This window comes from Falco naumanni, chromosome 1 (assembly GCF_017639655.2).
Source record: "Falco naumanni isolate bFalNau1 chromosome 1, bFalNau1.pat, whole genome shotgun sequence".
NCBI classification, from domain to species: Eukaryota; Metazoa; Chordata; class Aves; order Falconiformes; family Falconidae; genus Falco; species Falco naumanni.
The window spans coordinates 87372712-87400077 of NC_054054.1; the positions used below are offsets into that span (position 1 = coordinate 87372712).

The 27366-nt window shown below is 39.8% G+C and overlaps 2 protein-coding genes across 2 annotated transcripts in view; both read left to right on the top strand.

Annotated features, from left to right (window-relative positions):
* LOC121092355 (protein HIRA) overlaps window positions 1-17310 on the top strand; it is a 38090-nt gene extending 20780 nt beyond the window's left edge. The window contains exons 12-25 of the mRNA XM_040603208.1: window positions 212-439; window positions 1238-1323; window positions 1782-1976; window positions 3378-3548; window positions 5071-5275; window positions 6028-6132; window positions 7206-7354; window positions 8479-8640; window positions 9380-9438; window positions 10484-10589; window positions 12342-12464; window positions 13668-13831; window positions 15833-15921; window positions 16506-17310. Of these exons, the coding sequence (XP_040459142.1) occupies window positions 212-439; window positions 1238-1323; window positions 1782-1976; window positions 3378-3548; window positions 5071-5275; window positions 6028-6132; window positions 7206-7354; window positions 8479-8640; window positions 9380-9438; window positions 10484-10589; window positions 12342-12464; window positions 13668-13831; window positions 15833-15921; window positions 16506-16622 (1959 nt within the window). The 3' untranslated portion in view covers window positions 16623-17310. The remainder of the gene's footprint in view (window positions 1-211; window positions 440-1237; window positions 1324-1781; window positions 1977-3377; window positions 3549-5070; window positions 5276-6027; window positions 6133-7205; window positions 7355-8478; window positions 8641-9379; window positions 9439-10483; window positions 10590-12341; window positions 12465-13667; window positions 13832-15832; window positions 15922-16505) is intronic.
* Window positions 17311-19200: 1890 nt separating this feature from the next.
* PPIL2 (peptidylprolyl isomerase like 2) overlaps window positions 19201-27366 on the top strand; it is a 72099-nt gene continuing 63933 nt past the window's right edge. The window contains exons 1-5 of the mRNA XM_040603223.1: window positions 19201-19352; window positions 19472-19521; window positions 20420-20465; window positions 21401-21463; window positions 21625-21676. Coding sequence (XP_040459157.1) covers window positions 19321-19352; window positions 19472-19521; window positions 20420-20465; window positions 21401-21463; window positions 21625-21676 — 243 coding nt within the window. The 5' untranslated portion in view covers window positions 19201-19320. The remainder of the gene's footprint in view (window positions 19353-19471; window positions 19522-20419; window positions 20466-21400; window positions 21464-21624; window positions 21677-27366) is intronic.

Sequence of the window (27366 nt, forward strand, 5' to 3'; positions counted from 1 at the left end):
AAGCTTTGAATTTAAATTATTTTACATATTGATTTAGTGTTAGCTGAAAATATAAAGAAAGAAAAAAATCTGTAGTGTATAAGTGATACAGAGGGCATTTGCATTTTATGGATTCCATTAGATTTGTGTGATTCTCTTACATTGTAATTAGTGATGTCACGCTAGCAGTTGTAGTCACTCTTTTTGTGTGATACATTTTTAACGCCTACAGAGCAACATTCATCAGTCCACCTATGGTAAAAGCCTAGCGATAATGACTGAAGCTCAGTTGTCTACCACCATTATTGAGAATCCAGAGATGCTCAAGTATCAACAGAGACAGCAACAGCAGCAGGTGGAGCAGAAGAACGTGTCAATTAGGGAAGCATCTGGGACTGCGGCAGCAGCTCCCAAGGTGGCAAGCATGGTTAATGGGGAGAGTTTGGAGGACATTAGAAAGGTAGGTGTTCTTAGATAATCACTTTATAGTGTCAGGTACTGAGCTGATAAATACCAAACTGCTTATGATAAAACCAATTTCTGCTTCCTTATTTATGTGGAATGGCACCTTTCAACCCATGAATGGTCCAGGTGACGTTACTGAGACATGTTGAAAAGTTAAAATGCTTTTAAGCAGAAACTGTGGAAAAAGGCTTGTGGGCATTTCTGTGATGGGTGCTAAGTTTTTGGTGCGCAGAAAGGGACCAAGTAACAGTCAGAGTATGGAACTGTACTTCAGTTGCTCAGTGGAGGAGGTTGAAAGCATTATTTAATTCTCTGCTAAACAGAACACATCTTTTAACGAAGGATTCAATGTGCACAGATGAGAAGGTTTTGGGCTTGACTTTCTCATGTGGAGAGCAGATTACATTCTCCATAAATGACTTTTCTACAAGTGGATAGATCCAGAATTGGAAATGTGTGTGTTTAAATTAAAAAGAATGTATGTTATGGTACAGCCTGAGAGCAGTAATCAGAATCAGAAGTCTATTGTGCTTTGTACTATATGAAATTCTACTTAAAAAACACCTACTATTGGTCAAAAAAAAGTTGTGGTATTAAAACACACTTGTACTAATAAAAATGTAGACTGATCCTATGCAATAATAGCATAGTTAAAAGACAATATGGAAAAATTTTTAACACATTTTTAATTGACGAGCATCTTTCATCTAATATACCTATTCTTGTCAGTCAGGAAAAGAAAAAAAGCATTTCCTATTTATCAGAAATGATGATGAAATATATTTCCCAACAGAATCTCTTAAAAAAGCAAGTTGAAACACGAACAGCAGATGGTCGGAGAAGGATCACACCTCTCTGCATAGCTCAGCTGGACACTGGGTATGTTTGGAAGCTGGCTTTAAAATACTTTACCTTTGGGGTTTTTTTTTTCCTTCCCTGGTGCAAACTGAGAATTCTGACTTATTTTAATCTTATGGCACTTTAAAGCACTCACTGGAAATACCTTGTGTATATGTACGGAATTTGGTTTCAACCTATGTTCTCTTAGCTACAGCATCTCATTTCTAATAAATAAGGCTAACTGTCATTATCTACCATTATAGGTGAGTGAACAATACTGTCGTGTATTGCAGGTTTGTATCTACATTAATTCTGGCTTTAGTGTCCTTTGTATATGAGAATGACTCTGGAAAGTTAGGTGTTGGTGGTTTATTTAGGTTGCATGTGAACATTGACATGTGGAAAAGGGACGAATGGAATAAGTAGTTTAGTTAAATTAACTATTTTTCAATTATTTTTAAAGTGTTTTTAAGAAATATTTTTGTTGTTTTTCTTAGGGATTTTTCTACAGCATTTTTCAATAGCATCCCAATATCTGGATCTCTGTCTGGCTCAATGATGTCTTCTCAAAGTAACCAGCAGCTCATGTCATTAGATTCTAACGCAGCAAATTCCCTTAATACTTCAAAGCCTTCTGTAGAGCCAACAGCAGCCAGTATAAAACCAACAGATGATGCAGCCAATAAAGATGGGTCAGTATTTGCAGTTTTGGTTTTCACTTACATGACTTTGTTTAGTTTTTAATTCTTGTTTCCAGTTCTGTAATCAAGCAACTATTAAACTGGTTTCCTTTACTGCAAAACTTCAAGAATCTAACATTCCTGAAAACACCAAGATTTTATTAGTATTTGGTTACTTTAAGTAGTGATAAATCAGTAATTAATAAATCCATATGCATAGTTCTGGAAATGAACTTCAGTGCAATGAGGTATGCAATTGATTGCCAATGCTTTATCAAATTGACTTGCTTATAGATCATTGGGGTGCTATTAGTAAAGAATATAATTCTTTCTAGCACTGGAAGTAATGAAGCCTGTTTGTCATCAAATTGTGTCCTGTAGATCTCTTCAAAGATGATGATACTTCTTCCCTGTATACAACCCCATCTGAGCACAGTGACATTGACTTGTCAATGTATATATGCTGATTGGCTACTATGTCTTTCAAATTAATTCTGAAACAACTAAATTTTACTTGCTTTTCTCTTGGTGGTGACACTGACTTGGTTTCTTCTCAGTGTGTGTTTATAGCATTTGCAAGAACACAATGTCATTGGAACCTCTACTACTCCATTAAATTTAGTTGAAATTGGCCACAGAATAAAAAATGAGTGGGTAGACTCTGAGAAACGATTGACAGGTGAAACTATTAAGTCCCTTTTCTTTGGAAACTGCACTTCTAACAGCTTTTTAGTACAAATATCAATTATCTTAGAGCCATTGTTTCTTTCAATTCATTCTCTGAATGAATTGAAAAATCTTTAAAGTAAACAGCTATTCAAATAACAGATCCCTGGAATGCTTTAGTGTGGGGAAAACACATTCCTTTGCCTTAGGGTTATGCTTGGAAAGGCCTAATAATTAGTTTGGATTCTTCAGCAACAAAATCAAAACCTGGCATGAATTATTTCAGCCCATATTATTTGATGGATAAACAGTGGAGTATAATCTTGTAATGGAAAGTATTTTGTAGCCTGAACAAGGGGTAAAACAGGGAACCCCATTATCATTTGAAATAGTGATTCTTTCCCTTTGGGTATGTAAGTACCAGCTGAAAGTATCATTTCATTCCTGAATTAAAAATACATGATGAGTGAATTGGGGTCTTTTAATCTAGATATATCTATGTGGCCACGTGAAGCTCTTAGCTCTGAGATGTATCGTAAACAGCTTTTGAGAGTAGGCAAAGCTTGCAAGATACTGCTGTGTGAAAGGGGGAAAATGCATATCCGATCTCATGTATGTACTTGAGTGGACAGTTTTCAGTATGGTTTCTAGCCAGTATAATGAATGCTAGCTAGTTGTTATGAGCAGTGCAGGTTACCAATACTAGATTTCTTTCAATCCTTCTTCTCCTGTCTCTTTTATTGACAGTGTAAATGCTACCTCTGCCTCAACTGCTCCTCCTGCATCGTCTTCGTCTGTGTTGACAACTCCATCCAAGATTGAACCTATGAAAGCATTTGATTCTAGATTTACAGAACGATCCAAAGCCACCTCAGGGACTGCTGTTGTAACAAATACAAATCAGACTGTTGTGGACAGGTAAGACATAGCCGGGGTGGTGGAGGGGATGTGGAATTTAAAAAAAAAAAAGATGGTGGAGAGTTGAAAAGCTAATTCTGTGATGTAGATGTCATGGTGCTGGCTCTTACACAATAGGAAGGAAGGAGACAGCTGAAAAAAAGGTGAATTGTTTGCTGGCATTATTCCTTTGTACCTGGCATTTGGGATCAAAAAGACTCTTCAAAATATTCTGAGTTAAAACCTTTGTTACAAAAGGCTGTGTGTGCTCATGCCTCCACGTGTGGCTGCATGCGTCTGTGCTCCTTTTAAAGACAAAAATAGCCAGCCTGTATCTCTGTACAAGAGTGAGATTTACTTCAAGATAAATTGCCGTACTTCAAGATAAATTACCATACACATCTGCAGACGGCCTATCGTTGTAATAGTGGCAGTTGTATTTCAGTTTTATGCCTTGAAGGCATGCAGAGAGGATGCTTTGATTTTAAGGTGTTTTGGCTCTGGATCCACATGATTTTAAAAAACAGAAGAAAGCTTTTGTATTTGTGACAGTGTGTTATGGTATAAGTATTCCTGCTTCACCAAAACCAACAGCAGAAAAAATGGCAGTCTTGAGAAAGAAGTATGGAGTTCCCCAACTTACTGTCAATAGAATGTGCGTTTTACTGAATACTTTGATATTTTTATGTCAAAGGGTTTAACCATATGATGCAGAAGAAAGATGTATTAAATTACTCTCATAATTGCTTCTAATGTGTCAGTAAAGTATGGGTAGGTGTATTGCTTGGCATAATTCAGATGCCAGAGAAAAATGGTTTGGATTATGCAAGATGCTTCTAGGAAGCTGAGTGATTATGGAGTAAGTGGCAAAACATTGTTGGGAGTTAATAACCAGCTGTTGGAAGGAATGGCAAGAGTGATTAAATGACCTGTTTTAGGGTAGAATCGTTAACAAAAGAGAACACAGGGATTTGTGCTTTGTCTTCGTTAGTTATATTGTGTTCCTGAAATGGAAAATGGAGCAGTGAGGTCATTTGTGTTTTGCAGATATGCACCTTTCTTACAGTAGTCAGAACTAAACAGGACAACTTTTGGGGATAGGCAACAGAATTGCAAATGAAGTTCTTCATGAGTAAGCAGGAAGTTTAATGTCTGTTGGAGGGAAAAAGACAAACTACTCTTACACCTTGCAAAGTGCTGAATTATTAGTATCAACCCAGGGAAAGAGATCTGGTTGTAATTGAAACTGAATGCTAAAATAAAGTTATTTACACTTTATCCAGTTGCTAACTGTTAGTTTGATTGATATCTTTTTTTAAAGGAAAGAATGTCTAATCAGCTTACATATATATTGCACGTTGTACTTCTGCAAAGTATTGGCCATACCTCTTCGGCTTCCTTCTCTTGCCTTAATGTGTTTTGAAATATACTCAAACAAGGCTAAAAATCTATCTTCTTTCCTACAAGAATGTAGTGCGTAGGATATGTGGCAGCTGTTGGAATAGCTTATGTAAAATTTGAATATTTTTTTTTTCTTTCTCAGACTGAAGGATCAGAATTTAATTAAAGACAATAAGCCCAAGGATATCCTGGAGAGCAGCAGTGACAGTGAAGAGAAGATACCAGCTGCTAAACCACTCAGTGCACCTAAACGGAAACTGGAACTTGAGGGAGAAACAGTAGAAAAGAAGAAAAAAGGAAGGCCTCGAAAAGACTCCAGACTTGTACCAGTAACTTTAACCGTTCAGGTGAAATAAATAAGATTCATTGTGGTTTTTAATGTTTCATTTAATAAAGCCAGTCCTGTGTTGACTTCTTTCATCAAGTCAAGGAAACATGAGTAGTATCAGTCCCTCAGAATTTTAGCCAGCCCTCTTCCTTGCGTTTAAAATTATTCTTTTTAAAAATGAAAATCACAAAAAGCAGATGCACGTGGTGTGGCAAATGTGTCCATCCTTAATACAAATATGCAGCTACATACTAAATGGTACCAGCATGCTAAGCAGTAATAGCCTGCCAAATGACTGTACAAAATGAAATGCCATCAGTTTTTGGTGTTCTTTGATGGAGAGTGGCCCAAGCATAATCGTGACTTGGTTATGATGACTTAAATGATTATGAATTTCATCAGAACCACAAAGTAGTAAGTTGCATTAGTTTCCATCATTTTAGGGCATACAGATCCCCCTCTGTTTTCAGTATTCAGATCTTAGCTTTTCTATGCATTATATCAGAATTTCCATTAATTAGTTGCAGCTGAAAAGGAGGGGGCAGTATAAAAAAAACCCCACATCTAGTTTGTTTTAGGTTTTTAATTTTGACAAGCTATATTAAATAATTTGTATTTATAAAACTAATTTAAAAAGATTAATATTTGCAATTAATGCCAAAAAATAGGCATTAATTGGAATAAAAACCAAATCAATCCAAATCACAGAATATTTGTTTTATCTCTTAATGGAAAAATTTAACCACTTTTGCAATTTTATTTTTTTTTCAGTCCCCAGCTACGCTGGCCTCTGAGAAGGATGCTGCTTGCATCTCTGCACCAGCATTAGCACTAAAACTGCCAACCCCAATCCCACAGAAATCGTTTACTTTGCAAGTAAGTGGACTATAAGGGGGGAAAAAAGCTTAATACTAAAAAAACCCACTTGCTTTTTTTTTACATTCTTAGATTGATATCCTTTGATAATTTAACATGTTATGAATATGAACGTATGTCCATTTGTTCAAGCAAGCAAGATGGTATTCTTCAGGTTCGAAGAATATGTCTATGTAAGTTACGGCAAATCAGCTAAAAATAGGGCACTTCTGAACTAGCTAAACTTCAAAGAGGAATACCTCTGGTTCGTTAGTCCCTCCTCCTGGTTAACCAAAGTATTTTGTAAAGATAAGAGTCTCTGATGGGAATACTTGCTGCACTGTTATTACAGTTGTGTTGGTAGTACACTGCTGAAGGGAAAAAATAAGAGCTCTCTGGAGGTGCTCTAGATCTGAAGAAACTAGCAAATAGTATCACTTTAGGTATTTATGAAATAATTTTTCTGTGTGTTTAGGCTGTGGTAGTCTGGTTCTAATTGCAATATTGTAGGGAGACTGGGCACATCTAGACTTGATCTGGTGCCCTTAATTAAGAAGTGCAGACTAGCACTACCTTTCTTCAGTCTTACGCTCCTAATACAAAGAAATTATTTATGTTCTAGCCAAGACTGATTTTCAGAGGTCTGCTTTAGTATGTAAAGAGGACCTGCAAGAAAGTTGGAGAGCAGCTTTTTACAAGGGCATGTAGTGATAGGAGAAGGGGGAATGGCTTTAAACTGAAAGAGGGTAGATTTAGATTAGATATTAGGAAGAAATTCTTTACTGTGAGGGTGGTGGGACACTGGCACAGGCTGGCCAAAGCAGCTGTGGGTGCCCCTATCCAGGCAGTGCTCAAGGCCAGGCTGGATGGGGCTCTGAGCAGCCTGGGCTAGTGGAGGGTATCCCTGAACAGGGCAGGGGGCTTGGAACTAGGTGATCTTTGAAGTCCTTTCCAACCCAACCCATTCTATCATTCTTTTGAAGTATCACAGTATATTTTGAAGCCACTTTAAAAAGCATTGTTTTGGCTTTAACACTAGTTGCTGCTTTTGAGTAGTTCTTTTCCTCTTCCAAAAAATATTTTTTGTATTTCAGATAAGTTCAGATCCATCAATGTACCTTGAAGTGGAAAATGAAATGACCACAGTGGGAGGTTCAAAGTTGAGCAGGTTAAAGTGTAATCGAGAAGGAAAGGAATGGGAGACAGTCCTCACTAGTCGAATTCTCACTGCAGCAGGAAGCTGGTAAGAGAGTATATTTTGGAGGAAGAGGGTCCTGAAGGCCAGAAAACATTTTGGATTACAAAAGTACACTTTATGAAAAGTTAATTACACATAAACCCTCATATTTACAAATAAGTAGAGGCTTGAAAGATATTTTTATCTATTTATGGATCACTTCTAGTAGGGATTTTTGTGATTCTTTGTGTTTGGCTCAAATGTCCTATTTCTCTTTCAGCTAACCTGGTCTAATAAATTGATGTTCTTCAACTCTCACCCTGTGGAGTTTTTCTCGCTTATTTCTCTTGGCTACTGCTATTTGCTGGTTTTATCGCTCCTCATTGTAATTTTTACACAGTCTTTCATAATAAATGTTTTGTGGATAAAAATATGTACTGCTTTTAGTCTTAAGACCAGTTTCACATCAAGCATTAGCTCTATGCAGTCTTAAAACATCACAGATTCTCATTAGCCAGTTACAACTATTTTCCTGCGTATTTACATTTCTCCTTCAAATTTCTTCATTAACGTTGACTAAATCATGGTAAGTGATAGTTGTTCAAGTGTTAACTTTTAAAGAATGAAAAATCTGTAACAGGATGTTTTGTGACATAGAAGTATTTTCCTGAATGTTTTGCTGGGTTTTTTCCTCTTTATTTTTCTCAACTTTGCTTAGTTCCACCTCAGAGTTTAAATTGAAAGTATATTTCTGAAGCCTGAGCCATGTCCAGATTTAGAAAAGAAGCAAAGATTTCAAAGCTAAATACAAGTACAGGCCTGAAGAAGAGCTTGTGTATACCTAAAAGCTTTACTGATATTTACGCCCCTTGATCTAATCAAAGATACTATCTCTGCCTGCAAACCTTCTCTTGCCTATCTCCTTAGACCATCATAATTTTAATCAAATTAAGGAGGCATGGAATGCACTTATATATGTATATATACACACACATACATATATATATATAAAATCTGTCTAGTTTTTGACCTTTCCTTTTGACGCCCAGCATTTTTTTTTTAAAGCTGTAATAGCTGCCTTTTGGGGAATTAGCCCCAGTTATATGATAAGAAATCAGTCTGATTTTGTTACTTGCATTTGACAAAATGTCAATGTTGGTTTGTGTTTTTGTGTTTGTTTTTTTTTTTAGTGAGATTGTAAGTGTAGCCTGTGAGAAACGAACATTGTCGGTATTTTCAGCTTGTGGTCGTCGCCTTCTTCCTCCTATAATACTGAATACACCCATTTCCACCCTACATTGCACAGGTTCTTACATCATGGCTCTCACCACTGCTGCTACGCTCTCTGTTTGGTAAGTACCACATTAGGCTGCAGCAGCTGGCTGGGCTGATATTTATAGGTAACCTCAGTTTTGTCAGTGCATTCCTGTTGGAACTGAGGCTTAAACCACATGAGGTCTGAAAAAAATCCACTTTTGGATATAACACGAAGAGTTTACTGGGCAGGATTTGAATCCTGTTTCTTCTGTGTTGTAGGACAGTCCATAATTCTAGAAGAAAGAAAAAGGATCAGCTAGAAGTTACTAATTTAAACAACTCCCTAGGATAGACTTGTCATGCATATCGAATGGATTAAAGCCAGGGGCACGAGAAATGCAGATACTTGCAACTTCTGTCATACTTAGCTAATAAAGTACAGAGTTTCAGAGTTAGAAGTACTCTAGCTATCTCCAAGATACCAAGATAAAAATGGCTGTAACTTGTTTACAGTTGTTGAATTCAATCTAATGTCTCATGCAAGTCAGAGCTCCTAAAGGATCTTTAGTGTTTGCTTAGCTGTAATGAGGTTTACTGATAAAGAGCTATGAAAGTTGTTCTCTGCTGCTGACTTTTGTCTTCATGTCAGGGTTCTGAGTTTGCCAAAATAATTTTGTCAAAGAAGTGAAGAAAATGTTCAAAAAAAAACCCCAGTCAAACTCACTCCCAAAATACCCCCGCTCTGTCATGAATATTCAAGAAGTGCTTTTGTTAAATGATTTTGGAGCTTTCAGTTGTTTGTAAACTGCAGGCTTGTCCTTTTGTATTTTTCAGGGATGTTCACAAGCAGACAGCCATTGTTAGAGATGAGTCTTTGCAAACAATATTTTCAGGTAATAAAAAAGTCATTTAGTTAACAACCTTTGAGCCCACCTGTACTATTTAGTGCCATTTATGAATATGCTGAAATTTTACAAAACCTGAAAAGCTGAAACAATTTCCCTTTTGTTATTGTGTAATAAAGGGAAGACATTGACAATGTTGAAATACTCTAGAAATAACTGAGATGAGAGTATCAGTGGGTAACAAACTTGTACAAGATTCTGTAGCTTATTACACTCTGGGTTGCTTTTGAATTCAGTGCTCTGTGTGTGTTCAAATTCAGTGTTGTGAAGATCACAAAATAAATATGTAAATCTGCTATTACAGCAGTTTCCCTGTACTTTGCATGTTTTAATCAGTTGTTGTTCATCGTTAAAGTATTATCTTCCAATTCGTTATTTCAAAATCTTCAATTTCTGTCATTGCCAGTATCTGGCACAACACGAATTAACAAAAAAGCAGTGTCTCGGGGCATACTGGCTTCTATTGTAGCTTTCTTTCATCCAAACAGTACGAATCAAAGCTACCTGGAGAAGTAGTTGTACTAGCAGTTTACAGATACCTTCAATAGAAGTTACATGCACAAATGCTGGGTCTGGAATATGCTGGGAAATGAGAGACTCCAGCTGTCCCAGTTATACTATGTTCTTAGAGAGCACACTTTTCTAAGTATGCTGGCTTTTAGGATTTTAACTTAATGGTGAGTTCTTCTCACCAATGAAGATAAAGGCTTCATGGGTTACAGAAGATATGGCAAAATTGCTGAAGATTGCCCCTAGATAGGGAGAATGTTTCCAGTTAAGCCCGTATTCTGTGTCAATTGCAGCATCAAGATTGATAATGTATTTTGCAGAAGTGGTTTTAATGCTGCTGCACTGAGCCTGGTGTTTACCGTCATTATCTTGTGTCTTGACCTTCTACCAGTGCTCGAGGATAACAGTGGGCCTTTTTCTGTTGGTTGCTATGACTGATAATTTATGGTGGATAGCATTTTTTACCGTTATAGATGTTATGCAGGACTCCAAAAGAAATACTTTGGTCTGATTTGACTTGCAGGAAGTGATGCCACTGTCTCTCAGATCTTGCTGACTCAGCATGGTATACCTGTAATGAGCATGTCTGATGGCAAGGCTTACTGTTTTAATCCTTCTCTTTCTACATGGTAAGTTATATATTATTTCTGGCTTTTACAGCTTAGCTGAACTGATGTGCTTTCTGCTTTACTGTTTCACTCCATATTTTGAAGGGTAGTCTGAGTAGGATTGCATGCCAGGCTTAGTTTTGCTTTAGTTTGTTATTGTATGTCTAGGCTTTATTGTATTATGATTTGTTATGTTTAAATTAGATTTTAAATATGAAAAAGTTAAACCTCAGCTACTTTATCACTCTTTCCTACGTGATACGTAATCTTTATTAACAAACACAAACATGTACGCCAGTTGAATCTGTCAAGCAGTTGGCAATGACTGAAGATAACCTAGCCTTACAATTCACTTTTTAAATGTAAAAGAATGCAGTTCTGGAAAATTCGTCAAACAACTTGGTATTGTTGGGAGTTTAAACACGTCAAAATTGTTTTGCTCAGTTTCCAGAGAAAATAAGATGTGTGCACTACAGTCCTGAACGTGTATGTACCTGACTTTGTCAATCCTGTTCACTCCTTAATATCTTTTTTGGATCTGATGACCAGTCAAGTTTGAGGAGAGCTCTTTGTCTCCAAGACGTAAAAGTTTAATGAAGATAGTAAGTCAGGTAGGGGAGGAGGGCAGAAATGATTCTGCCTCAGAGAATTCCTATGGAAGAGTCATTACTGATGTCCTAAACACAAAGAAAGGCTACATAAGAGGCTGTGCCTTAGTAATTATCAAATATGCTTTCCCCATGGATTCTCTTACTTCTATTAGGGCATAAGTTCCCATAAAATATTTTCTATGCTTAAATTGTTTACAGTATCTTTCCAAAACAGATTCTTTGTTGTCTTTCAAAGGGAAAAAAACATGTCGCAGTCTTAATATAATTGTTGTACTTAGTTTAATGAGCATGCTTGATGAAAGGGCTTATTGTTTTAACCCCTCCTTAGAATAATTGTTATTAGTCAACTGCTTGGTGTGAATCCTTTGGAAGAGAAAGAACACCTTATTTGTTCATTGGATAAACTGAGAAATTATGCAGAAATTTTCCCAGACAATAAGGAGCAAAAGACAGGCTCACAGCCCTAATTCTGAATTTGCTGTCATTACTTAGTTTGTATAACAGCTTTGGAAGTGTTTAAAAGAGCAATCCCTTTAGTCATCATACAAATTTGAACATGGGATTTAAAATATCTGTGCCATTTTACCTCTGAGCAGTCTGGAGGTCCAAGCTTAGCATTTTATTTGAGCCACTGATTCTCTTGGCATCTCAAACCAGTGAAAATGATATCCTTGGTTAGGTGTGGAAATGGCAGCTGTGGCTGTCAGCTCCCTCTGTGTGAAGGAATAGCAGTAATGTATGGGAAAGATTGTCAACATGTGTGATCTGTGGTGATTTGTCTGCTGGGTGGTGGGACCTGACAGGTAAAATCAAGTTCTTAACAAGAAAGTCATTGCCCATGTTCACTCTAGTCTTCATCTGGGACATGACTTGTTGTTAGATGTAAAATTACAAGTGGAAAGTTTATTTCCTTCAAAACTAATGCTTACTTATATTATACAATTAACATTGTAAACTTTGGGAGTGGAAGGGACACTTCTGTGACAGCACAAGCAGATTTGGACATGGAGTGGCAACGGTTGGTGTCTGTGGAATTCCTGAGCATCTTGGTGATTTTTTTTGGGGGGTATCTCTGAAAATGCAAGTCAAGGAAGAACAGAGCTCGATCCCCTGATATCACTGCCTACTCTCCTCAGACTTGGTTTTGTTTGTTCTTTTTCAGGAATCTTGTTTCTGACAAACAGGACTCTCTAGCACAATGTGCAGACTTCAGGAATAGTTTACCATCCCAAGAAGCCATGCTGTGTTCTGGGCCCTTAGCTGTAATACAGGGACGAACATCAAAGTATGCACTTACTTGCTTCATTTGATCAGCATGTTTTTTTTTTTCCCCCCCATTATTTATTCATGTGATTGAATCAGTGGCTAATGGCTCTGAAATGATCAGTAGCTCATATAGTATGGTTTTGCTGGTTTTAAACCTTTGCACATTTATACTCTGTACCTTAATGTTATTTTGAGATTGTTTAGGGGGCAGGAAAGCATGCTCTAAACTCAATCATTTTAAGCCTCCTCTTTATTGGATGAGTAAAGTATTTGATGATTCTGTACATGTAATATTTTGATTAGCTAAGCTGAATTTCTTACATTTTACATTTTAATTTTTAGTTTACCAGCTTTTTAGAGTAGGCCTACAAATTTTGAGCAGCTCAGTTGTCCTCAAGGGATCTATTTAATGAAGTCTTTGAGAAAGTTGAGTGATTAGTCATCTAATGCATATTTTTAACATCTGAAGATATCATGAGGGAATTGTGTGAGCCAGAGCAGGCTCCTGTAGGTAATTTAGTAGCCCATCCTCACCTGGATTTGAATTAGATTTCACAGGCAGATTTCTGTGCTATTTCTGTCCTTCACCTCTGAGTTCAGTTTTTTTGGTGAGACAAACTGTAGAGTTGAACGACTTTATAGCTGTTCTTTTGGTATGGAGGGGGATTAATTGGGAAAAATATTTGAAATACAAACAACACTTTGAGAGAGAGAAAATACCAGACTGAAAAATTAGCATTTTTTTCCAAAAGGAAATAATTGGCTACTTTTGTCAAATGAGCCTTCTGATGACAACACATTTATTTGCAAGAAATCTTTTAAATGCTTCAAGCTAACCTTTGTATCTTGTTTGTTTTGTGATGTTCACCTGTGAGGGGCAAAGAAAGGTAAAGGCAGTCATCTTAATTTGCTATAAATGTTTAGGAGCACTTGGTCACTGGTAAGCATGTGTTTTTAAAAAGATGATGATTTTTAAAGATGAAAAGAACAGAAAAAGAGCAGGAGGCAGAAAACCTTATGGTAGGCCTTGATGCTTGTAAATGGCCCACTGGAGGGGGAAGGCAGTTTGCTATGAAGTGCTACCTTTGTCATTAAACAATGATTCTGCAAGCGCTAGGTGCCTCTGAAAGATGAGTGTAGAATAGCTTGTACTACAAAAATATGTGTTTCTTAAACTAGTATCTGATTCTATGGCTGGCATGTTAATTTTTTGGTTTTGTAGTTCAGGAAGGCAAGCGGCAAGATTGTTCTCCATGCCTCATTTAGTGCAACAAGAAACAACACTTGCATACCTGGAGAACCAGATAGCAGCAGCACTTATGTTACAGTCCAGTCATGAATATCGCCACTGGCTCCTTATCTATGCACGGTACCTAGTTAATGAAGGTGAGACATGCCATGCTGTGTTACTTCTTTGCAACTCTGATGTACTTTTAAGAAATGTTCTGTTCGTGTCATGTATATGTATGATTGCACTTAAGTCTCCTTCTAGCACTTGGCTTCTAGACTCAGTGTTTACTTAAAACCAAAACAAACTGCTGAAGTCCGTTTGTTTCAGTAGTCCTCAGTATTTGGGAATCCTATTTTGGCACACTGAGGAAACAGTGCCACCTGCGGACTTCAGCAATAGCCATTGCATTGTGAAACGGTGCAGTGGTCTGTCAGGCGTATCGTATTGTATGTGTTATCTGGCAGCAAATGCAGATGTTTCAGAGGAACCAGCAGCACCTTGTAAAATACATAACATTCCTCAGGCAACTGACAATGGCTGCCTGATGTGAAATGGAAGAGTTGCTTGGTCTATGACACATACCAGACCACATAAAACTGCAGCAAATTTGCTTGTTGCTTGCACTTTTTAACATCCTAAAATTTCAACAGCCTGTACTGTGAGCTTCACAGGTTAAATTCTGTGAGGAAGGAAACCCACAAGAAAGGTTGCTTGTGTCTGTTTTATATTTGAATATGCTATATCTCTATGCTGTTATGTTAAATAAGGTTAACCAACTGACTTTTTGCTTCTTGGATTCTAAAGAATCTCTTGTATCTCTGCTTGTCTGCATTCCAAATTTAGTAGTTCCCATTGTATTAATTCAGCCTTATTCCTCACCATGTATAATCATTTTACGCAGATGGAAGCAAAATGGTTCATGTTGGGCCACCTAATAGGTGTTGGCAGAATTAAAATTGAGCTCATTAATTCTTGCCTTTTGACCCGTACCTTATTTAACAAGAGAGCCTGATGAGCTGCCTATGATTTCTCTCCGTGCTTCCCCAGCTGAAATTAAAATGTTCATCTTAGGTCATATGTTAGAGAGATGGTTATACTTTTAAAAGTCTTCACTAATTGAGAACCTCTCTATTATGTGTGCAGGGTTCATCTTGCACTGCACAAATGTCACTGTCTTGCACGTGTGTATGCACTGGATGTCACTGCAAATTCTGCTTTGTCATGTGTCTATGAACTGTTTCACTACTTTTCTAGGTCTGCTAAATTTTTAAAATTGCACATCCTATTTTGACCCATTATTCCTATGATGAATTTCAACACTTAATGAATTCTAATCCATTAAAATATTCAATTTGTTATACCTTGATTGGCAAGTTACTCTTGAACAGATGACTTTGTTACTTGTAAGGGAATTCCCCCCCCTCTGATCTTTGGGTGAATAAAGCTGGCCTGGAAACTGTGTAGTTTTACTAAAGGTTTTCTTTTTTTTTCCTTCTTTAATTTGTGCGTATTAATTGAATCCATTTTATTTTGGTGAAAAGCTCTTTTGCTAAAGGGTTTGAGAGATCTCTTCTGATTTAGTAATAGTTAAATGTTTCAGAAGGATGTCCGATTTTATTTTTTGTACTACTGTCTCATTTTTCCAAATTCATATATTGCTATTAAATGCAACCTAACAACTTTTCCCCTTTGTTGGTTTTCATCTTGTGGCTTTCCAACTCTTGTGATATCTCTATTAGTTATTTGGCTGTTCAAGTCTGTCAGTTTTCCGATGGCTTTTTTTTTTTTTTTTTTTTTTAAATGCTGGTATTTTTATGTGGGAGGTGGGAGTGAAGTTGAGATCAGGGCAGTTCTTAAAACAAATTGGAGTAACTAGTTTTTCTCCCTATTGTAGATCACCTTTAGTAGTGTTTTTGGTTTTGAGAACTTAAATTGAACCCTTTGGAACTCCTAAAATAAATCCTTTACAAACCATCTTATCTTTCCAAAGATTTGCTGTTAGAAGAATAATATACTTTTTTTCAGAAACCAATGGTTTTGGCTTTATTTTATTCTACATACTTGTAACTCCTTCCTGAATGTTGTCAGTTATATTGTGGAGTGGTTATATATAGTGAGATGCTTATGAATGTGATTTTATTTCTGATAATATTCAGGGTTTGAATATCGTTTGCGAGAATTATGCAAGGATTTACTGGGTCCGGTCCATTACTCAGCTGGAAGTCAGTGGGAATCAACAGTTATGGTAAGTCCTGGTAACAGTTTAATGAAGAATGAGGAAGAGTTTCCTATGAAAATTACAGGACATGGGTAGACAATAGAACTTCAAATATGATTAAACTTAGTGGCAAAAAAGCAATTGCACATTATTTTTGCTGACCTGGAATCCTTTCCGTACTCTGCTCTAATCTCATAAGCAGGCTTCCTCCCATGGCGTTTGTATTTATTTCATGTGAAACTGTAGGCAAATGTTTATTGCCACAGTCCCAGCTCTGCTCCCTCTGCATGGTGCTCAAGACAGCACCAGAGTTGCATGTTCAGGTCTCCATGTTCTTCAGACAGCAACTCTGAAATAGTGACATGCCAATTAAATGTCTTCCCTTCTCAGAGCACGCCTGGAGTCTGTAAGTGCAAAGGCTGCACCAGCATCATGAGTATGTAAATGTAAAGATGGTTTTTGTTCTGGGAGTCATGTAAGCAGAGTAAGAACATAAGACACACAGCTCTCTCCAGGCAGGAAAAAAGGGCATGAATCTTAAACAGCTTTATGGAATATATTCATGATATCAAGTATACATTCTGAGGATGCTTTTGTGGTTTTTTGTGCAGGGTTTACGAAAGAGAGAACTATTGAAAGAGCTTCTTCCTGTTATTGGACAGAACCTCCGCTTCCAGAGGCTTTTCACAGAATATCAAGAGCAGCTAGACATCTTGAGAGACAAGTAGCATTTCCCCAGATTTTCCCTGCGGGGCCTGGTCCGAGAGAAACTGCTGAACAGCATTAACCAGAGACAGAAGAGGAGCAAGAGCCAGTCAGTAGGGACACTCCTGAAGAGGGCAGTGCCCTAAGGGTCCCAGATGCTTCAGGAGTGACCTGCTTTAGTTTTTGAGGAAGCTCACAAGTGGATTCATGAAAATGAGTGGATGAGCTAGACCGTTTCCCAAGTGAAACCTAACGATCGAAGCTGTGGCCTCTGTTTCTATGGAAAGTCATGGATATGTACTTCAGGGGGGTCCTTTTGGATCTGGATCTCATTTTAATATCAAAACTAGCTGAGAACTGTTTGTGGGGTTTCTTGGATGTCCTGTGAAAAGCACAGTACTTCAGAGTACACTGAACAGCATATTTAACCCTGTTTAGGGTTTTTGCCTGAGGATTTATTGAGGCTCAACACTATATTAAATTAGATGAATGAGCCACGTAAAAAGAAATTTCATAAATATTAAGGTATTATGCAGCCAATAGACTCTTTCCTGTGAATATAATAATAATAATAAAAGGCTGTTCTAACACATGGACTATTTTTGTACTAGAATTTGCTAACTTGTAATATGGAATTTTATTTGGCCGATAATCGGGCTATCTCTACAAAGTCATCTTGTAGGAAATGTAACGCTAATTACAAAAGCTATGTTTCAAAATAATTCTACCAAATTAATGTCATCATCTGGTTTTTAATTTTTAAATGTTTGTAAAAGGCATTTTGGGGGGAGGGGGATGGATACGATGGGGTGGCTCTTTTTTGTAAGTACAAAAATAAATGAACATTGCATTGGTTTAAAAAACAAAAAGCAAAACGACAGTCTTGAATTATTACAAAGGGCACAGGCATCTCCAGAAATGTCAACGCAGGCTGAATCATGTTCAAGTGTCTAGGAATAAATAATACTGTCTGGGTGATCTTTCCTCTGAAAGCATGATTGGACAAGTACTTGTGATCTCCCTAGACCAGCTACATTGTTTTGTCTTGGAGCCACATCTCAGCTGAGGGAGCAGGAGCTGTGTGGGAGCACTCCTAAAATCGGGCAACACAGAGCAAGACAGGCTCCCCTGACTGATGCCGAAAGTGGTCAGCACTGCGACAAGAAATGAGCTTCATGCAGTTATGGCAGTGTTCCTTGGGTGGCATTTCATAATAACAAAATAGTGCTGGCAGCCTGCCAGCAGTTCACTTGTGGAGTGCTTTTGGAATTCCACTGAAACAAAGTCAATCAACTTGTTTTCTTCCCCAGTGTATGTTTGGTTCTGGGAAAGAAGCGAGTGTATGTGTGGTTCGTTCCATGAACTAACTATTCAAGTGTGCCTCAATTTATTGCCTGCCTTTGAAATGGTTTTGAGTAAGAAAATTAGTACTGAAATGATTAAGTGTATTTAAACGCTTGCAAAAGAGCAGTTTCTCCCCTAACCTTCTAGCAGAAACACTATCCTTTGCCTTCAGGTAGGACGACTAGCTCTGCTACTGTGGATTTTGGCTGAAGGGGGCTGACCCTTTTCAGAGAGGTGGCTCTGTGATTGTATGGTTGTCAGGACCCTGGAGGGGGAGGATGTGTTCTCTGAGGCACTTGGAAGGTTTTGTTGCCTCCTGTATTCAACTGCCAGACACGATGGACACCAGATTATAACTTTGTACAGCAATCTTGTGTGCACACCAACTGAAACATCTTGAAGAGCAATAAAAACAACTGATTTAGCAGCAATTCTTCAGTATGGCATCAGCGAGTTCAACAGCAGTGGGAAATGTAGTGACAACACAGTTTGATTTGGCACGTACCTGGTGGGGAAAGTGAAGGTGGTAAGGAGAGACATCCATGTTCCCCTCACTTCCAGTCTGAAAAGATGCAATTAGGAGGGACAACTACAACCTGAGCAGGTGGTGCCCATCTTGTGCTTGTGTATGCAGGCAAGCAGCCCTTAAAATAGGAGATAGACACTGTTCTGGGGAAAAGGTGTCTGGTCCAAAGCTTGGTGAAGTCAGTGAGAATCCAGCTATCAGCTTATGTGGATTTTGACTCTTGACTGCTGGGTGTAGGCAGCTGCCAGGTGGGTGGTATAACGAGGGTGGCTCTGGAGGCATTGGGCAGGTGAAGGCTCGCAGAGAGGTGGCCCTTTGCTCCTGCCAAAGGTAAGGCATGTGGATTGCGGCCATCCTCTGTTTGGCCTTGTGGTGTTCATATCTGTCTGGAAATTATTGCTGTTTAATAGGATTTAAAGGTAATTAGCTAAGGGCAAATCAGTTCTTTGTCATTAAGTCTTTGAAGAGATGCTGAAGTACTTTTCCTGAAGAGCTATCCCCATATGGGGCACTGTAGGTTCTTCCACCCATTGTTTTCTTGGAATGCTCTGTTGCTGCTCAATGGGCCAGGACTATTACAATTTTTAAATTCCATGCAACTAAATAGATTTAAATGAAGATGAGCTTTTCTGAAGCTGGATCTCTGTTAGCGCCTTCTGCGCCGCTGTCTCCCCTCGGGCCGGCCCGGAACGCCGCCCGCCGCCCGTGTTTCCGTGGCGCGGCGTTTCGCGGCGCACCCACACCGGAAGGAGGCCGCGGCCGCCGCCGGTGGGGCGCAGGAGGCGCGGCGGTGTCCCGGGAGACGCGTCGCTGAGGCCCCCGCGCCGGGCCGCCGGGGCCAAGCCGCCACCATGGGGAAGAGGCAGCACCAGAAGGACAAAATGTGAGCGGGGCTGTGCGCGGGGGGCGCTTCGGAGCCTGCGGGAGTGCGCGGACACGCGGGGCGTGGGGAGGGTGCGGGTGCGCTAGGGCGGCGTGTGAGTGATCCCGCTCTCTCGGCAGGTACATCACGTGCGCGGAGTACACGCAGTTCTACGGGGGCAAGAAAGCAGGTAAGGGGGCGAGGGGGGCTCCCCTAGGCTCAAGCGGCTCCCCTGAGTTCGGGAGGTTTGCCTCGGCTCAGACGACTTCCCTCAGCTCGAGGGGCTCCCCTCAGTTCAGGAGGCTTCCCTCAGTTTGGGGGACTCCCCTCAGCTCAGGCGAGTCCCGTTGGCTCGGGGGGCTCCCCTCAGCGCAGGCGACTTCCCTTGGCTCAGGGGCCTCCCTACAGCTCGGAGGACTCCCTTCGGCTCGGGGGGCTCCCCTCAGCTCAGGAGACTTCCCTCAGTTCGGGGGGCTCCCCTCAGATCAGGTGACTGCCCTTGGCTCAAGGGGATCCCCTCAGCTCAGGCAACTTCCCTCAGTTTGGGGGGCTCCCCTCAGGTCAGATGACTTCTCTCGGTTCAGGGGGCTCCCCTCAGTTCAGGGGCTGCCCTCAGCTTAGGTGAGTTACCTCAGTTCGAGGGGCTCACCTCAGATCAGGCGGCTCCCCTCGGCTCTGGGGTGGCTTCTGGAGCACCCTGTGCCCTGGCCCTGCTGCCGGGCCATGCCACCCGGGCCTGGCCCTCAGCCCATCGCGACTAGGGCAGAAGCTTGAGGTTTCCCGCCCAGCTGAGCCCCTGCCTTCGGCTGGCCCGCGCATTGATCATCAGATTTAAATTCAGTGCTGTCAGAGCTCTGTTTTGATTTTTTTTTTCTGATGGTTCGGTTTGAGTTGAGGAGCTACTTGTGCTCAGCTGAAGTCCAGTTTGAGTTACAGTTTTGCAAGGTTTAGTGTGTTTTTCCTTGTCATCAGTAAATTGCCACCATGCATATGGCAAGATGGAACTTTAAGCTGTCTCTTTGCTACCTAAAACACCATGTATTTAGTCAAATTCTGTTGTGGCTTTTTTTTTTCCTCCCCATAAACAGACCTTCCGCGAACTAATTTTAGACGTTTATCATTTGATCACTGCAGGTAAGACAACAAAATTACATTACTAAATTACATTATTACATTATCAGGCTGTTGACACTGAACCATTACTGAAGCAGTGTTTTTCTGAGGTAGTTACTTTCACAGACTTGTGCCTGCTGGGACAGTAATGCAGCAAGAAAAAACTCATTAAAAACAAAACAATATCTGTCCTTTCCATGATTAGTATCTGCAGAGATTGGATCCGATGGTTAAAAGAATTCACAAGTGATAAAGTAATTCAGAACAATTATCATGTACATTCCTGTCTCTTGAATCTACATAATTGGGTCTTGAATCTACTTTTCTCTGCTCAGACTGTGTTTGGTTGTTCATTTATCTTTCTGGGGCAGTAATTAAATAGATTGAAGAAATATTTATGCTGATTTTTTGTGTTCAGTGTTTACTGCTTGGAGTGCTGGAGTGAAAGAGGGGAGTTAGTAGAGGTGGGTTAGATATCCTCTTGTATAAGTTGAATAGTTGCAAAAGTTACAGTCCATATCTACAAACTACTGCTGCTTGGCTAAAAGCTGGCTGGATTATGGAAGCATCCCTAACAGGGATGATGAATGTGATTGCCAGTCACTCCCTAGCCCACTTCAGTGCAAAGAGAGTGAGGGTTTCTGCTTGAACAGAGTTTTGTGCTGGTGGAGCCCAACATGGCAATGGAAGCAGGCTGGGGAGTATTAAAGTATCCCCTGGCTCTATGTCTGTGAGTGCTGGCAGCTACGTATTGCTGAACTGCACCAGTTTCTTTCATGGATTTTGCTGTTAACCTAATTTATGTAGAATCAGGTAGTGGGTATTGGCAGCCACTCAATGTTTTCATTGGTGTAGGCCTTGCTCTAATGTGCAAGTGAATCAGCAAAATGTTATTTGCTTCTGTCATCATGATTTCCAGCTGATTTTGCTAAAAAGAATGTGCACTTTTTTTCTAGTTTGTCTCTGCAGCCCTTTGAATACCCAGTTTGCACACCAGATGGGACAGTCTTCGACATACTGTAAGTTACTCTCTGTATTTAGCTTTATTTTTGTGTTGCTGAACTGGTTACAGCTGTGTAATCATCATTTGGTGTTAGCAAGTTGGCAAAAATAATCATGCCCATCAGTAGAGGTTTCTGGTGGTGCTTGTTGCTTATTACTTTATCCCTTCTCTTTTCAGGAGCATTGTTCCTTGGATAAAGAAATATGGAACCAATCCAATCACAGGAGAAGTAAGTAATGATGGGGGAATTCACATGATGTCTCTGCTTTCCATATGCTCAGTTTCCTATTTAATGTGTGGGAGAAACAAAAACGCTTTCACTAAAGCAAAAAGAGTTGAATGGGAGTGCTATTTTGAAGTATGATATTTGTGAGATCAGCTGTGTTCACATTAACATTGAGATTTACTAGGGATCTCTTTTTTTAGCTTAAAAAAAAAGCAGGGGGGCTTCTGGATTTGACACCCGATATCCCCCCACTGTCATCCTGCTAAATGATCTTTGTAGTAGAAAATAATCAGCCTTGGACTGCATGTGTGGAAGAAAGAGGAGAGGGGAGTTTTGCCCCCCCTCCCCCCTTTTTTTTATTAGATTGTAAATTATATGGCAAAGGAAATGTGCAGCTCATTTATATAAACTCCTAGGGTAAGTTGCCTTTCTTAAACTTGTGGCACAATTAAAATCTGTATAGATGGGAATGCGAGCTCTTGTTACCACTAGTGATGACTGGTTGTTGACGGAAAAGACTCTGTACTGCTGCCTCGTATAGGCAGAATTGTAGTCCATACAGGGCAAGGTGTTGGCAAGCAGTGATGTTTCCTAACAAAAAGGATGTTTTGCTTTATGCGGGTTAGAGACATTATTAGATGATATTACGCATGGTAAGCTTAAGATGTAAAATCTTTTGAGTTATCTTGACAATATATATTAGAATGTTTCTGACCTGCCTCTGTCATGGATTTCACGCTATGATCAGCACCTTGGTGTTTTTTCTCCACCTGTTTTGTGCATAAATTATATTTATGAAGAGGTTACTTTCTGTAGTAGTGTGAAGTTGTAAAGCACTGAATAAATACGAAGTACTGGAAATATTTCCTTGTTGGTATTACATTTTTTTCTGGTGTGTTAGAAGACAGTGCATTGTTTGTGAGGGTGTAGAGGAAAATTTTAAACAGAAATTGTTGCTCGAGCTACTGAAACTTGTCTTACTTCAGTAAGTACAGTTACTTTCTGGACCATTAGGTGGCAGCCATTGCACAGGGTTGGTGGTTGGTTTGCAGATGGCTCTCTGGTATGAGGTTACCTTTGAAACATCTTGTGTTTGATTAAAGATTTTCCCAGCAGACAGATACGAGGAGAGGCTAAATACAGATGCAGTATTCCAAACTAAACACGAACAGGCTGTTTGAGACTTAATATCTTCAGTTACAGCGAACTGCAGGTGTGTTTGTGTGATGGACAGATGATTGAAGGTTTTTCTTCACACATGAGGAGGCCAATGTATTGTTGAGTAGGAATGGAATTGCAGCTATTTCGCTTGTTTTCACCAGCCTCTCACCACCTTGCTGCTGTGTGCATTGGTTGGGAGTTTTGGGGTGTTGCCAGATCAATATTTTTTTTCACTCAGAGCACCTCCATGGCACCTGTTCTCAGATTGTGAACTGTGATGGGGTTTAAAATTACTTTAGGTAAATGTTAAGCAAGAAATGTAATGTATCTGGTGGTCTTGTGAAATACAGGGAAAGGGAGATTGGGCAGAATATACTTGGCAAACCGTAAATGCTCAAATGAAGTTGGACTTTGAGGTCTGTTAGTTTACCCAGACTTGTGCTTCTGTAGTTGATCTGCAGTGCACCTCCAGTTCTCCCTAGCATGTGTCCCCTTTTGCTCTGTTTGGGGAGCCCTTTCTTCTTTTATTCAGTGGTGGACTTGTACTGTGCAGCACTCTCCTCCACAGGACAAAGGTGTTCCAGACCACTTGGAAGAAAAAGGAGATGCTTGCTCTCCAGAACAGCATACAGCCCTGTGGGGTTGAAGGGAGTGTCATAATTTAGCCAGTGTTTCCCAGAGGGCTAGCTCTGGTTTTCAGAAGCGGGGGGAGGATGGTGTTAGGCAGGAAGGGGATGGGGGTGGTGGGACAAGGCAGGGTAGGTGGCAGAGGAAATCGGTGAGTTGAGCTTGTGCATCTCTAGACTATACTGCCCTCTATTTAAATTATCATTGTGTGTGCGCCTTCTGTTACTTGTACAGCTTGCTTGTTGTACAAACCAGAAAGTATTTTCTGTAATGAGTTGGTGACTTACAGAAAATGAAGACTCTAGATTTGTTTAAAAAGGAGTTGAGCCACATTAGCTGCAGTGCTGTGTTTTGTATGGTAGCTTATGAAGTTATTTTGTGCAGATTGATGGTTTGTCTTGGTAATGAGGATCTGGAGAATTTTCCAATATTTTTGTCCTGAAGTTAAAAATTATGATGAAATCCTTTGTGGCTTGTACTTCTGTTGTTATGGTTTGCTACAGGCCAAACATTTTAGAGAAGTCAATAGGCTACTTGGAAATGGTGCTGCTCATGGTGCACTCTCAATATCAGTAAATCTGTCTAGCTGTGTTATTTCTGATGCAGACCCCTCAGTGGAGAGCTGGAGAGCCTTGCATCATTAACATATTTATCTTCATGGTGCTCCCAGAGGTAGGTCTGTGCTAGTCTTTTCTTAACTGGATGTTTGTGAACTGATCTACAAATGACTTCTCTGATTCTTCTGAATCCTAAACTATTGGACCAGCCTTCCCTTTTAAAGAAATTTTGAAATGCCAAGATCACAGTTATTCTTTGATGGCTTAAATATTTAAAAATGTGTTTGCTTTCCTTTCCTGTACTTCCTTGTGGTTTATTGTTTATTTTTTCTTGCTTTTCTGAATATTCTCCTGAGGTGCAGCATGGACACCAGTAAGAAACAAGTCACCATTGAACTTGTCTAGAGTTTCTCATGAGCTATTCCAGAAAGTAACTTTAGATTTATTGCCTGCCCACCACCCCTTTTAAGAATGCATTGGGATAAAAAATACTTCTCTTACTACAGCAATAATTTTGGAAGAAACAGTACATCTCTTGCAGCTAACTACAGCCTGTCAGATGGTATTGGCTCGCTTACTTTTTTTGTCAGATTTGTCAGGACACTGCCTAGCTCATGTTTACACTAAAATTGCATAAAATAAAGAGGAAAGTCATAGTTAGCTCATTCCTTTACTAGGAACTGCAGTTTGGCTTCTTACGCTTGCAGATAGTTGCAAGCTTGCCAGAATGTTTCATATAGCAGTGATATGACAGCCCTAACCAGCATGCCCACACAAGTCAGCCAGCTGGGCTCAGGAATACCTGTTTCCAAGAAGTGAGATTGGTCAGAGCATGTCTGGTTTGTTGGAATCTCAAATATGAACAGATGATAGATCAGTGTACCTTTTGACAGGAATTTCAAGGAAATTGTTCTTTGTTGCATGAGTATGTTACATGTGGACTCAGATATTTTTCTTTGCATTGTAATGTGTCTGATGTAAATGCCTATTTTTCCACTCTGGTCAGTGACATTCTGACTGCCTGTAGGCAGGCCAGGCTGTTGTGGTTGTACTTCAGCCCCATTCAAGGCACTGTAAACTTGGGCAAGTATCTCTCTTCCCCTGTCTCAGAAGTAGCTGTGGTCTGTCCCCTGGTCCCCCTTTTCTGTGGGTATTTTTTTCTTTCAGACAGTTGAAATGCAGTTCATCTCTGCCGTTTACTTCAAAGGCTTTGGTCCAAAGTCAATTTTGTGACTGTTTTAAGTGCATCTACTTTTAAACTCATATGGAGTGCTCACCTCTGTGAATTCTTTCTGCACTGCTTGGAGCAAACTAAAGTCCATGTGTCTGCTGATCCTGCATAACCTGGAGAGGCAGCCCTCATGTTAAGGGCCACGTGCAGCTGTGCAGTTGGTGTGTATGCATGTTTTGAAGGGCAAACAGGATTCAGTCAAGTTAATTCAGCTTGGGCTTAACATACGCCTGAGTCAGGTTAAGAGACCTGAAGATGCTGTGTGGTGGCTGTATGAGCCTAGCAGTCACATTCCTGTTCCGAATGAGGCAGAGCACAGTTTGTGTTGTGCCCTGTCTCATGCAAGGTTATGATCCAGACCTACAGTCCAGAGAGCACTTTTTCTTAAGTGTCTCAAGATTTTAGCTTCTTACTAGGTTAAATAGGAAAATTTTTATAAATTCTGAGGATTTTGGGGGATGTTGGGGAAGGTTGGGCAGCCTCTGAAGATAACTGTAAAAAGGAGTCTGGGGCATATAAAGAAGTAGTAGAAGTCAGAGCCACTGACATGGAAAATGAGGAGTAACTTTGGAGTTGGAAGGCTGAAAATCTCTGACTTTTCCCGGTAGGACATCTGCTGCCTTAAAAGAGAGTGCTGTACCCAAAGTTTTGCTCTGTGTACAAGGTAAATATTTGCTGTTGTTCTGCCATACTCTTAATCCTGTGTTTACCAAATAAAAATTACTTGGGGTGAGATTATGACTGATATGATCAAATAATTGCAGCAGTACAGGTGCCTGTCTCATGTAGTGAGCCTGTCTGATCCATGCTTTGAAAGCACCCAGGGACGCACATCTTACACCTGCAATGCCTTGCAGCAGTGACAGAGCATGTAGCAGACACCTCATCCTTCTGGCACTGCTCACATAGGAATGTCAGCAGTGCCTTTTTTTTTTAATCATTTGTTTGAAGTAAGGATGGTGCTTGCCTGAATAATTACAGGCACTTTCAAAACCAGTAACTTCTTACCCTCAAAAGAAAAAATTGCAGCCAAATCTGTTATTTCAAAACTTTGGAAAGTAATTCTCAAATACTTTTCTTAAATGTGTTTATTAGCCAATTCCTCTCTAAAATGCTGGTGGCTATTGTTACTTCATTTTATTGTGAAAGCATGGTTTCTTTTCCGTTTGACCAACTAGATTTCAGTCTCATAGAAATCAGTTGCTGGTCTTGCAGTGATAGAGGCTTGCTAATCAGGTTGATGAAGATTAGGTTGATGGAGAGAATATGGAGAAGATTACTTTTTTATTGCTGAATTTATTGAGCTCCCTTTAAAAATGAACAACCAACTTTACAGCACTTTTCTTCCCTCCCCCCCCCCCCCCCAAAAAAAAAAAAAAAAAAAAAAAATCTTTGGCTGCCTAAATAAGGGAAATCCTGCCTGAAAAGGATGCAGAAATTAGAGCAAAGTGAAACTTCCTTAAACATAAAAGTGTTTTTACCATGTATGTATTTTGAAAGCACAGACATAGAAAGCACTAATTGTTTGTTCACCGGAAAAGTGAACATAATGACAAAGAAGGCTTAGGTTTTGGGGTGTTTTTCCTATGCAATATTCTGAATAAAGAAACTGCAGCATGTCAGGAGTGTGGGAAATACCAGCTACTGTAGGAACAGGTCTTAAAAGTACAGGTTAAGTGCCAGCCAATGCTTTACAGTTCACTACAAATGTCTCTCCACCTCTGTCAAATGATCAGTGCAGGGCCCATATGTATCAAGAATGGATTCCTGTCAAGTGGGTTGCATGAGCTTCAGCCGTTGCTGGTGTTAAGATCAAGGTCACAAAACTCATCCAACACGGAGTTGAGTGGAATGGGTCTCTGGGCTGAAAAGGGGAGAGGACAAGTTCAAGGTTCACGTAACCTGTATTGGCTAAATCAACAGTGACTATGGGCTTTTAACTCAGTTCATATGGTCTGTGTGGTAATTTACTGCAGCTTGCTGCTTTAATTGTGTTATTCCAGGTGTGTTTCTAGATAATGAGCAGCAAATAATGGTTGTCATCAGACAAGGATCTGTGGTTTGAAGGTGACCTCTTTCATGCCAGTGTCGCAGTAGCTGCTGTTGGAATACGTTGT